General features: G+C 41.3%; 1 protein-coding gene across 2 annotated transcripts in view; it reads left to right on the plus strand.

Moving 5' to 3' along the window:
- OCLN (occludin) overlaps positions 1 to 13,163 on the plus strand; it is a 64,816-nt gene that overhangs the window by 36,110 nt on the left and 15,543 nt on the right. For both annotated transcript variants that reach the window (XM_033928472.1, XM_033928381.1), the window contains exons 5-6: positions 3,666 to 3,802; positions 12,364 to 12,564. In XM_033928472.1, the coding sequence (XP_033784363.1) occupies positions 3,666 to 3,802; positions 12,364 to 12,564 (338 nt within the window). The remainder of the gene's footprint in view (positions 1 to 3,665; positions 3,803 to 12,363; positions 12,565 to 13,163) is intronic.

Raw genomic sequence — 13,163 nt, forward strand, 5'->3', positions numbered from 1 at the left:
GTATGAGGGGCCACTGAAAAGTTCTCAGCCTAACCAACAAAGTTGGACAGTCTCCATCGAGGGCTATACACTTAGTCCAGTGATTTTCCATTTTTTCATTCTGGTAGAAAAATATGGAATGAAAAAAGTGGAAAATTGCTGGTCTAAGTGTATAGCCCTCGATGGCCAAATTTGTTGGTTGGGCTGAGAACTTTTCAGTGGCCCCCTAATAGTTGAAATTGCTTTTTTGGAAAATGCAGCACTGGATACTTAAAATTCTTCAAGGCTTAGCTGCAAGCACAATTTAAGATGGTGCATTCAAGAATCTAAGTGAAATCAAATGATTAGTTGAGTTTAAAATGTGACTAAGCATAAACTGATGGTTCATGAGATTTAGCTATCTGAGCTCTCTGCTAGGTAGATTCTCATTGTATTATTCTTTGTAGGTAAAGTAAAGTGGTGACTGTATTTAGTCCATTTTAAAGAAATAAAATAGAACAAAATAATAAACACACCCAACGAGTCAGGTTTCCAAAATCTCATGCACGTTCACTGTGGATAACTTGCATGTGCTGCCCGCCTTGTATGCAAATCTTTCTCTATCCTGACAATCAAACTCACTGCATGTCATGAAGGCTGTGTTGATGATCTTTGCACTCGCAGAGAAATGGATTATATATGCAAGATCTTCGAAGCGCTCATGTTAAAAGAATAATATCATAAGAACATAAGAAACGCCTTCACCGGATCAGACCGAGGTCCATCTGGTCCGGTGCTCCGCACACGCGGCGGCCCATTTAGGTACTCCTTTTTGAAGACCCGACTTTACCGTATCCCTCAATATGATATGCAAGAAGGTGTGCATCCAACCTGTGCTTGAATCCCAGTACAGTAGTCTCCGCCATAACCTCCTCCGGGAGTTCATTCCAAGCACCCACCACTCGCTGTGTGAAACAGAACTTCCTGACATTTGTCCTGAACCTGCTGCCACTCAGTTTCAGGCTATGACCTCTTGTCCGTGTCACATCAGAAAATGTTAGCAATGCTGCTTCTTGGTCTATTATATCAAATCCTTTTAATATTTTAAAAGTCTCTATCAAATCCCCTCTCAGTCTTCTCTTCTCGAGGGTAAACAATCCCAGTTTCCTGAGTCGTTCTTTATAGCTCAAATGCTCCATTCCTTTGACAAGTTTCGTGGCTCGCCTCTGCACTTTCTCCAACAGAGTTATATCCCTCTTGAGGTATGGAGACCAGTGTTGGACACAATATTCTAAGTGCGGTCTGACCATTGTTCTATAAAGTGGCATTATGACATCTTCCGATCTACTCATGATCCCCTTCTTAATTATGCCTAACATCCTGTTAGCTTTCTTCGCCGCCGCCGCACATTGTACCGATGGCTTTAGGGTACTGTCAATCAGTACCCCCAAATCCCTTTCTTGTTCGCATTTTGCTAATGTCACCCCCAACATCTTATACTCGTGTTCTTTGTTTTTCCTTCCTAGATGCATCATCTTGCATTTGTTTATGTTAAAGTTCATCTGCCACTTTGTCGCCCACGCTTCCAGCTGGTTCAGATCTTTCTGGAGGTCCTCGCAGTCCCTTTGAGAGCCAACCGCCCGACATAGTTTTGTATCATCTGCAAACTTTATTATATTGCATGTTGTTCCCTCTTCTATCAGATTGATTGTGGGCTTTGGGCACCTGAACTCTGGGCCATGCTATGAATGTTTCATAGACGTTCATTGAAAATACACATGATGAAATGGAAAGCGCTGGCAGACAAGTTCTTCAAATTTCACATCCTATAGATTGGGACCAGAGGTTTTGCAGCAGATAAGCGACAAATACTTTTACTAAGCTATAGTAGAAAGTGGCCTCAGCATACCCATATGCAGATTTTTCCTGCATGTTAAGGATATTTTTACCACAGCCAGAAAAAGCAGATTTTTTTTTTTTTTTTTTTTTAAATTAATGGCAATGCACTAATGTTGCAATTAGGGCATTAAAAAACACAGGAGAGTCAAAATCCACAAAAACACCACTCTGACTCAAAATAGTGGAAAAGTCCAAGAAAGACTGATGAGCACAAGATATCAAACGCAATTCTTTATTTCTTCAATACATCATATGTCGACTCGACATGCGCATGATTCGGAAAATACGCCGGATGCAGTTTTGCAAGTGGTGGCGTTGTGTACAGCGTGGTTCATGAAATTTTAGTGAATATTGAATGCATTTTTTAATGAACATTGAATGCAATCTCCTGATGCAGGCCTATGGCCGAAACATGCACATGTCGAGTCGACATATGATGTATTGAAGAAATAAAAAATTGCATTTGATATCTTGTGCTCAGCAGTCTTTCTTGGACTTTTCCACTATTTTGAGTCTGAGCAATTAGGGCATTGCCAGTAACCAAAAATTTGCATTTTGTAGGTGATAAGGGCTCATGTGCTAATCTTGTGTAGCAATGTAGATGCACTGGATAGTGCAGAAAAGCCCACTCTCCTCCAGACGTCCCCTCGCAGAAAAATTAAATATTTTTAGTGTATGGTTTGTGCGTGCACTATTGGAACTTACTGTGGGATACCTCAGGGTGTCCTGCGATAAGACCTTTTATGCTGCGTCAAGCACATGTTAGTGCTTATTCCAGCTTAGTAAAAGAAGGAACATAAGAACATAAGAATTTGCCGCTGCTGGGTCAGACCTGTGGTCCATTGCGCCCAGCAGTCCGCTCACACGGCGGCCCCCAGGTCAAAGACCAGTGCCCTAACTGAGACTAGCCCTCCCTGTGTTCGTTCTGGTTCAGCAGGAACATGTCCAACCTTGTCTTGAATCCCTGGAAGGTGTTTTCCCCTATAACAGATTCCGGAAGAGCATTCCAGTTCTCTACCACTCTCTGGGTGAAGAAGAACTTCCTTATGTTTGTACGGAATCTATCCCCTTTCACCTTAAGAGAGTGCCCTCTCGTTCTCCCTACCTTGGAGAGGGTGAACAATCTGTCTTTATCTGCTAAGTCTATTCCCTTCAGTATTTTGATTGTTTCTATCATGTCCCTCCTCAGTCTCCTCTTTTCAAGGGAGAAGAGGCCCAGTTTCTCTAATCTCTCACTGTACGGCAACTCCTCCAGCCCCTTAACCATTTTAGTTGCTCTTCTCTGGACCCTTTCGAGTAGTACCTTCTTCATGTACGGCGACCAGTGCTGGACGCAGTATTCCAGGTGAGGACGTTCCGTGGCCCAGCAGAGCGGCATGTTAACCTTCTCCGATCTGTTCGTGAGCCCCTTCTTAAGGGCCAAGAAGTTTCCTACAATAATTCTCATATATAGCCATGTTGCCCATCTCTGCCCGCGTTCATCCAGCCCTTTGAGTCCTTAGCTGCTTAGGTTGCACAACCTTCTTGACTAGAATGACCAACATATTTGACTTGTACACACTCCATTAAAATGATGTTGCAATCCATCTTGTTTCCTGCCTATATATGATAGTTGTAATTTTGTTGAACCACATTAGAGCAGTTTTTTGGTTGTTTTTTTTTTTTTTTTTAATTTTTGCTTGTGATTAAAAAGCATTTGTGGATTTTTATAGAAGGCTGTTCTATATTGCACCTGGTCTTCTGCAGTGCTCAGTGTGATTTTGCTTTGGGTATATTGAAAGACGTTTTTCATTTTATATTCTTTGTAGGTGAAAAATGTGTCTGTAGATCCAGAGCAATTCCCGCCACTTGCTGAATACACGGACAGAGTCAATGGTTCTGTGGCTGATTACAGCAGAACAAATGGAGTCGGAGCTTATCCGGATGCTTCTTACAGGAACTCTCCGTAAGTAATCTCTCCCGTCTTAGTGTATCGCAGCAGTAGAAGCTAGCATTTAAGGTTTTTGAGTTCTGATGGCCAGGTTAGTTTTATTGCACTGTTATAGTTTGGGTTACAGGTTAAATAATGTCAGTGTCACGTATGCCTAGGAACAATAGTGATATTGTAAACAGTGAGAGGAAGTGAACTTCTGATTTAACCGAAATAGCATTAATATCAAAGCACAGTCTAGGAAGGATCTCGCACTCCAATGTCCAAACTTTTGACCCTGTATCATAAATTTCTTTTTAACTGTGCCTTCATCAAATTAGCTGTTGGGAAAATTTTATGGGCAAACCCACTATCTGCTAATATAATTTTGGTCCTGGTTTCTATTACGTTGCTGTGCTGTTAGGATATATGGTATCACAACTGAAAGTTCTCTCCCCTCCTTAGAAATACCTTTTGCCTCTATTCCAGCAGTGAGTTCCTGGTGACTACTGCTTGTGATCACACTAGAAGATTTTGTTCGTCTTAAAGCAGGGGTGTCCAACCTTTTGGCTTCCCTGGGCCGCATTGACCGAAAAAAACATTTCTGGGGCCACACAAACGCTGCAGCAAGACATAGGAGGGAGCCGGCAAGACGGTAAACACAGCATCGCCTTCGACTGGGGCCGCACAAAATACTTCACTGGGCCGCAGGTTGGACACCCTGTCTTAAAGCCTCCAGCTGTGAGATAAGAGAACAGTTCAAGCCCTACAGGAAAAATATTGTATTACCCTAATTTGTATTGTTTAATGCCTAGGTTAGTTACTTTGGCCCTGATTCTAGTAACAGCGCTTAACTCAGTTTTTCTAATTGGTGATAAATGGCACGGTAATTGACCGCATCATTTAAAACCAGTTTTTAAAAAATGGAGGCGCCTAAGCACACCTCCAAAATGGCCACCATTCTTCTGTTTATGGAGGCGTAGGTACGTTCCTCCCCATCACTTTTCAGCTCGCATACCATTGGCATAGGACATTGGGGCAGTAATTTTACTATTCCCTATAGGGCAAGAGTTCCGAGCATCGGCCCACCATTTACTAAACCAAAGTAAACTAGCACAGTGTTCTCGTTTACAATACATAAACTACTCTTAGGATTCAATCCCACAAATTAGTGAATCTAAAACAAAAACATAGGACTGTGGGTTCAGTTGAGAATATTGTGCAAAGATAGTGGCCCCTGAGTTGGGTCTACTGTCCTTTTTAAAGGGGCCAGCCGACGCTGGCAGCAGATGTATGTATTGTTCATTTTGCATAATGAGCTGCTTTGCAATCATTTGCATGCTTCAAATCTCATGTTGAATGTGCATTTCATTAAAAAGCCGCATTATTGGCAAATGCATGTTGTTCCCAGTTAATGTGTATGAGTGTCACAATTCAGCTTTTTGGAAATAGACCTACAGTATTTGCTGAGGAACTTTTGAAAGCTGTATTCTTCTTTCAAAAGTTGTTTTTGGTGTGGAATGAGTTGGGGATGATTTCAGGAATGTACAAGTAAGCTGTAGGTGGTATTTGTTGGACCTAGTTTTCAAAACTGTAATGAGCTTCGAAATCAAAGGACTAAGGGAACAGGGAGTGATGTTTACAGAGTCTATACCTACTGAAGACTGTCTGACTGTATGTTATTTCTAGCTATCCAAATGGACTGACATTTACAGCAGCACTACTTTACTGTACAAAATGTACACTTACAATCAAGGAAGTGACGTCGGAGGTAAAACCAAGGCCAGCATGGTTAGCAGGATGGAGATGCTGCTTGCATCGGTGAAGAGTTAAAAAGAAGGAAGAGAAGAAAAGACGCACATGTGGCAGGGAAGGAGCAGAGGGGCAAAGTGCCGGTGGCACTAAAAACTACTTTTGCAGTTTTGTAAAAGAGGGTGTTAGTCTAGTGATTTTCCACTTTTTTTCGTTCCTTATAGTGGAGACTGCCACAACTTTGTTGGTTGGGCTGAGAACTTTTCAGCAGCCCCTCGTGTTTGTATTATACATGGGTTTTCTGGTAGGGGTCTGCAGGTAGTTTTTACCTTGACTCTGACCTTTGGTTCTCTTATTCTGTTCCTTTGGAGCACAACTGTAAAAGACAAAATTTGGAATTTTGATTGTTGATGATGTACTTTGCAGTTCATTAATTGGAGCTGAAATGTTTGCAAGTATTGACTATTTTACTACTCTTTTTTGTCAGCTGCATTGCATGTTATCTGAAGATTTTTATTCTGGTACCGTGGGGTTTTTTTTTTCTTCTAATAGATGTATCAATACATACTTTTGGTTTTATTACAGGTTTGAGATTGACAGTAACTGAGTCAGACAAGGAATTTGAGGTAGAGAGACTGGTGGTACAGGATGGGGAAGGTTTGGAAGAGAGTTGTGGTGTAAGGCTTGGTATAGGTATGCTTTTGAGAGAGATGTAGGCTAGTGAGGATGGATGTCGCTGACACATGCTTGTCAGCAGTATTGCATCTCTGGGTGGGAAATTACTTGGCAGATCTCCTTTGGCTCATTTGGATCCAAAGTGGCTCCTGCTGAAAAATTAGCAGGACTCAAGAAAAGAAAATATCAGGAAAGAGTTAATTTCATCATGCATTGGTGCTCTTTGTGCGTAAAAGGGGTGTGAAGGGGACCTCACTATAAGAGGTGCCCATCATTTTCATCTTGTTTATGTAAACAATGTGGTGCTGGCTTACCAGAGTATAAGGTTTCATTTTCCTGAAAGAGAATGACTGTAAGTAGAGATTGAACTCTGAACCAGGAAGTGCAAGGGGGAGAGGAGACTGATTCAGGCCCTCCCACATGAGTAACACTGCCAGCTGTAATGGATACATTTTGCACTTAATGGTGGAACAGTTGTTGGCTGTTTGGGGTCCAGAGGACTGAGAAGCTGGCTGGGGAAAAAGGGAACGGCATTGCTGGTGAATTGTTAACAAATCCTGAACCCCCAGAGAAAATTCTACAAAGACTGAGTTCCTCTGAACCCTCTCTTACAAGATTCTTGTCTGCAGCCAAGTTACATCCCAACAGCAGAAAGTGGCTGTAAAACTTGTTATACAACTCTGGGCTTAGTAGTGCAGTTTGTAATCTTGCCGCAGTTCAGCAAGCATAGGCTTAATGTTCCGTAACTTCCCTAGCTAAGGAGTTGCATTCAAACTAGCTGCGCTCACTTATTTATTGTGTCACTTCTCTTGGCTTTATTAGGAAAATATATTGCTGCGCAGGGCCAAGGGACTAGGACGTGATGTCAGAAGGGAGCTGAGGCCAGTGCGAGCAGAAAGTGGAAGATGCTGCTTGCACTGGCGCACATTTCAAGAGGTGGGTGGGGGGGGGAGGTGCTCAAGCGGGAGAGAAGAGTAGAGGTGTGCACAGCACAGCACAACAATGCGTGGCAACACTGCCCCAGGTACCAACCTCTCTTACTACTCCATTGCCCAAACATCCTTCTAGCTTTCACCGTTGCTTTTCAACCTGTTTGGCCACTTTAAGATCATCACATACTATCACACCCAAGTTCCACTCCTCTCTTGTGCACAAAAGTTCTTCACCCTCTAAACCAGTGGTCTCAAACTCAAACCCTTTGCAGGGCCACATTTTAGATTTGTAGGTACTTGGAGGGCTGCAGAAAAAAAATAGTTAATGTTTTATTAAAGAAATGACAATTTTGCATGAGGTAGAACTCTTTATAGTTTATAAATCTTTCCTTTTGGCTAGGTCTTAATAATAATATTGTAATTTATAGCTAAAGACAGTTTTATTTTACTTTTGTGATTATGATAAACATACCGAGGGCCTCAAAATACTACCTGGCGGGCTGCGAGTTTGAGACCACTGCTCTAAACTGTACTGATTCCTTGGGTTTTTGCAGCCCAAATGCATGACCTTACATTTCTTTTCTTTTTTTTCCCATTAAATAATTTATTGAAATTTTAAAATTTAAAATGATACAAACAGAAAAGTATAAAACAGAAAAAAGTCATAGGGTGTCATATAACATACAACATATAAATCTAAACTAAGCATAAAACATTTATCATCAATTTTCAATAAACATTCCCATACATTCCTAAATTTCCAATTTAATTGCATATAATTTCTCATACTTACTATATAGACATAACATAATGTATTATATTTTAATTTAGAAAAATCTTTCCAGTTAATAAAAATAGTTTTAAGTGTTAACATTAGTAAGATCTTTAACAATTGTGTCTTATTGGTATTTAAGAAAGACTGTAGCCCAATACCTCCTAATATAATCAGATAAGACAATGGCTCTGTTATTACATTACATTACATTACATTAGTGATTTCTATTCCGCTTGTACCTTGCGGTTCAAAGCGGATTACATAAGAAGAAGCTGGACATTTCCAGGAGGGTACATGACATTTAGGGTAAGACATAGTTACAGAATGAGTATAGACTTGGTAACATTGGATGAGAGCAGTTATATTACATTACATATCAAATCTGTGAATTTGTTGTCCATATCTTATCCCAATAAGAGGCAACATATGGACATTTGAATAGCATTTGCCCCAATGTACCAATTGCATCTTTACATGACCAACAGAGCTATCCCTTGGATGCATCAATTCTATATAAACGAAGTGGAGTCCATAGTGCCTTGTGCAATAAAAAATAAATAAAAAAGGAGGACTGTATTTCTTAACATTAACGGCCTCTTTAAATCTCTATGGGCTTCGGGGCCGTTAGCACAGTGCAGCCGCTAGCACGGCTTTGTAAAAGAGGCCGTAAATCTTAGCTGCCAAATTTCAGATCAGTCTTCAAGCTTTGATAAGTCCTTCCTCATATTCATACCATCAGGGGTGTCTATCCTATTGCAGATTTTGGTATCATCTGCAAAGAGGCAACTCTTACCTGACATCCTTTAAGCAATATTGCTTACAAAAATGTTAAAAAGAACAGGCCCAAGAACCAAAACTTGGGGAATACCACTGGTAACATCCCTTTCCTCAGAGTGATCTCCATACCCTCTGTTGCTTTCCACTCAACCAGTTCCCGACTCAGTCTGTCACTTTGAGGCCCATACCATTGGCTTAGATTGTGAGTCCACATAATCAGGCAAATAAACTTGTATGCCCATTTGTTACTCTTGCTTTTAGCTTATATTTTGAAAAAGCAAGTTAGGGGCAGTTCTATAACTGTGCACTAGAGCTGCCTGATTCAGGGGAAAATTTTCGATTCAATTTGGTCTATTGAATTGATTTTTTGAGAATCTGGGCCTAAGTGAGGAATTGGCCAGGAATGGATACTACTACTGGTGGAATTTTGCAAAGGACTGGCCCTGTGCAGAATTTTTTAGAGCTGGTAAGGTAAAAAGCCATGTCCCAAAGGCTGGCACAAGGAGGTATTGTTGCCAAAGCTGTTTCACTTCTAAACTGCTGTTATAAGACTTTGAAAACAGCATAGGATTATGAGCTTTGAGTGATAGGCACTCTGAAGACCCGCCAGAGTGCGGAAAAAAGAAACCTGTTCTGAGGACAGTACATACGTATAGTGCAGGTCTGCAGGTGAGCAAGAGAAGAAATGGCATTTGGATGGTGGAGGCTGACGGCTGGGAGAGGTGGGTGAGGGCATAAGCAGCAAAATGAGGTGGGCCTCTGGGACCATGTCCCTATTAATATTTTGCCCAACATAGGAGGAAGAGCCAACTAAACCGAAAAGGAGTTTCACTGCTTCTGGATGAGAGAAAGGATTGAGGGAGACAAGCTAGGGAACAGTCTGCTGGGAAAGACAGACCCAAAGTGGTAAAGGAGTGTGTGTATGAGGTAAGGTCGGAGAAAGCTGAAAGGGGATGGACTGGTGGAGACAAAGAGAGAGGGGATGTTGGGGGAGGTGTAGAATGAACTGGGTGGAGTGTGTGTACTGGGGGTGAGCTGGGGAAGAGCTAAAGGGAGAAATTGGAAAAGTGGAGAGGGTTGGTCAGGGAGACAGAGGTCTATTGCTTTATGGTAATGGATTTGGATTTTGGGGAGAAGCTGCAGGTAGCTAGACTTATTTTGTTTGTTGACATTTGTAGCAACAGCCATGGTCACAAGTATTGGCAGTTATAGGAAATCAGCAGTGCCTGCAGCTCAGAGATTACGGTACCTTGTACTCCTTGACAACATAAAATCACCAAAAATCAGGAGCCATGGTTTATAGTACTCTTATTACTGTACTCTTGGTGGAAATCTGCACCAAAATCTTAGTGTATTTTGAGTAAGAGCTGTTTTCTGAAGTTTTAATTAACTATTCAAGGGCAATTATATTATATTTTGATTTAGTATGCCCCCCCAAAAAAAAGTTGTGTAGGTATTTTCGTTAGGAAAGTGTTAAAACCAGATCAGAGCTTAGGAATGGTGAGGATTTTCCTGGGTTGGCAATATCTCCATAAATACTGAAGCGTAATGTTTGATACCAGTCAGCCAACAGTGTAGGGTAATGAATGAGAATGTGGTTAATCTCATACATAATCCTTTTGGATGTCATGAAAACCTGAGGTCTTTCTTGTCTGCAGTCAGATGTTTGTGTTTCACCTCTGGCCCTCTGCTGTACAGCTCTGATTATGAGCAGTTTGCTGGGTAGACATGTCTTAAGGGAGCCTAATGCTGTTCTTAATTAGACTTTTTCCTCTCCGAGTTATGGATACCCTGGCTACCTTTTTAATTTGTGCAGAGTTTTAAGTTTAAGAAACACGGGAAAACCTGCATTTTGAAGGAATAAAACAGTACTCATGGGTTTCTTAGAGGGCCCTTTTACCAAACAGCAGTAAAAGGTGGCCTTAGCATGCCTTTATGTGGGTCATTCCTGAGTGCTAAGGCCATTTTTACCATTGGGGTAAAATGGTGGACTTTCTGAATTTTTTTCAATAAGGACCATGTGCTAATATTCACATTAGTGTGTGAGCCCCTACTGCCACCAATTTTGTAGACACTTGGGACTAGTGCACTAATTGTTAGTGAATAGCAATGTAACTACGTTAACTAATTAGTATAGAGCACGCCACACTCTGCCCTCCAGACACAACCCCTGCACCAACAACAAAAAAAATTAGTGTGTAGGTAGTGTGCGCACATGGCACAGTTACCACTGGATGCCTGTGTGCTCATGGTTCTTGATTTTTTTTTTTTGCTGTGGTGAGCATGTGTTAAGGACCCTTTTACAGAGCTGTGTAAGCACTAAGGCCCAGATTCTCTATAGGGTGCTGATGTTGGCAGCTGCCTAAAAACCAGCCGCCAGTCGCTTGTCAATCATGTGATGCTGTCCTATCAGAATTGTACCTCCGTGAAAGGCACCGGAAATGTAGGCCAAGGTTTTCTGGGCCTACATTTCTGAAGCTTATCTATGCTGTGAATCGTACCTACATAGATGTTAGCCATGTCCATAGTGGTGCTAAGCTCCGTAAAGTACCTATGTAGGTGCAATTTTGGCCCCTTTTATTTAGGTGCTGGTAAGTGCTTTATTTTTACAGTTTTTTTTCCATTTTAAACAGCATTTCTCAATTAACATACGCACCAATAGGACGCCTACTGGTGCCTAAGTTTTGTTACCCTTTATAGAATATCCCCCTAAGTCATTCTTACAAAATAAAAGTTCCAGAAATTAATAAATCCTCTGTAAATGACTGGTTTAAAAACCAATGTGCTTAAAGAAAGGATGCTGTTGGAGACTTATCAACAATTTAAATTATTTCTTCCTTCCAAGAAAGGGATAAAAGGAGTCAAGATTTTCACTCAGTCTTTGAATTTTAACCTTTCTTAACTTTGGAATGATCTCCCACTCCTTTTAAGGAGTTCTGGTTCACTTCAACTTTTTTGCAAATCTTTAAAAACCATTTTATTTGCTAAACACTTTGAAAATTAATCTCCCGAAACTTAGGGCTCCTTTTATTAAGGTGCGGTAGGGGTTTAACACGTGGAATACCATTGACGAGGCATTAGTTTTTTGGCTTGCCGCGGGGGTTAGCGCGTGATGAAATGTCCGATGCGCTAACCCCCGTAGCGCGCCTTGATAAAAGGAGCCCTTAATCTCATTCCTCATGGTCTTTATTTAAATTAACTATTGTAAACCGAGTCGAGCTTTTTTGGATTGATGTCTCGGTATATAAAACCAAGCCTTAGATTAGATTAGATTGGTGACTATCTGTTCACACCCATCAGAAGGTAATAGGTAGAGGATATTTAGAACCAGAAGCACAAGACTTCCCAGAACTTTCCATAAGAATCCTGAGCTCATTCTGGAATGGAACCTGCCCAGTGAGAGTATTCTGCTGCAGGGCCATATGAGTTTACTGGAGATGGTATGCAAGCATTCTTGTGCCACAGTCCTTGAATATCATCAAAAAACGTGCCAAGGATTTTGCTGAGTTGGTGGGAGGGGAGGTGGCCAAGAGGTTTGAACAGGCTTAACCGGTATAACCTGATGCTTATACTTGTTCTGGCAGGTTGGTACTATTGGTTTTCTGTTTTAGAATTTCTTATGGTGAGGAGTTGATTAACAGTCAATGAGATTTCATTTTTTAATGATTCACATTTTGTTCCGTTAGTGATCCAGAAGTGGTTTATCCCTTGAAAAATGAGTTCCACAAGCCTTCCAATGTTTATAGCAGCAGCTCTGATGCAACGCCTAAGAAATCTCAGCAAAAGAAAAGAGCAGGAAGGCCAAGGAGAACAGACACTGCTTTTGACACAGATTATACTACAGGAGGGGAATCCTGTGAGGAACTGGATGATGATGACTGGGAAAGGTAGCAGCATTTTCTTACACAAAGGGCATCTTGTTTCCACTTTCGTGACAATATGTAGTGAGAAGTGTATGATGAGGGGGGAACGAGGAGTAAGAAGTTGACCTGGGGAAGCCACTGCTTGCCCTGGATTGGTAGCATGGAATGTGGCTACTCTTTGGGTTTTTGTCAGGTACTAGTGACCTGGATTGGTTACCGTGAGGATGGGCTACTGAGCTAGTTGGACCATTGGTCTGACCAAGTAAGGCCATTCTTATGTCATTTTCTTTCAAAATATTTATTAATTCCTGATGGAATTTTGTGCACAATATTTTAGTTTTGTAGATGGCCATCTTTGAATATTTTTTATTGGAGTTTGGTAACTGCGTTTATGAAGAGATTCACCCAAGGCAGTGTCTCACTCACTCACTTATCACTCACTCATAAATGCTACACGAGGAAGCATTTGGTGCAGAATTGCCCCAGGAGTACATTTTTAATAGTGCAAGACTTCTGATTTTCAGTGCCTTTTCCTTCAACAGACCACAGAGTCCAAGGAGAGCTCCAAGATGCAGGCACTGCTGACTTCTTGCACCTGCCAGGACTTGATTATTGCATGTTGG

Source organism: Geotrypetes seraphini, chromosome 1 (genome assembly GCF_902459505.1).
Source record: "Geotrypetes seraphini chromosome 1, aGeoSer1.1, whole genome shotgun sequence".
NCBI lineage: Eukaryota > Metazoa > Chordata > Amphibia > Gymnophiona > Dermophiidae > Geotrypetes > Geotrypetes seraphini.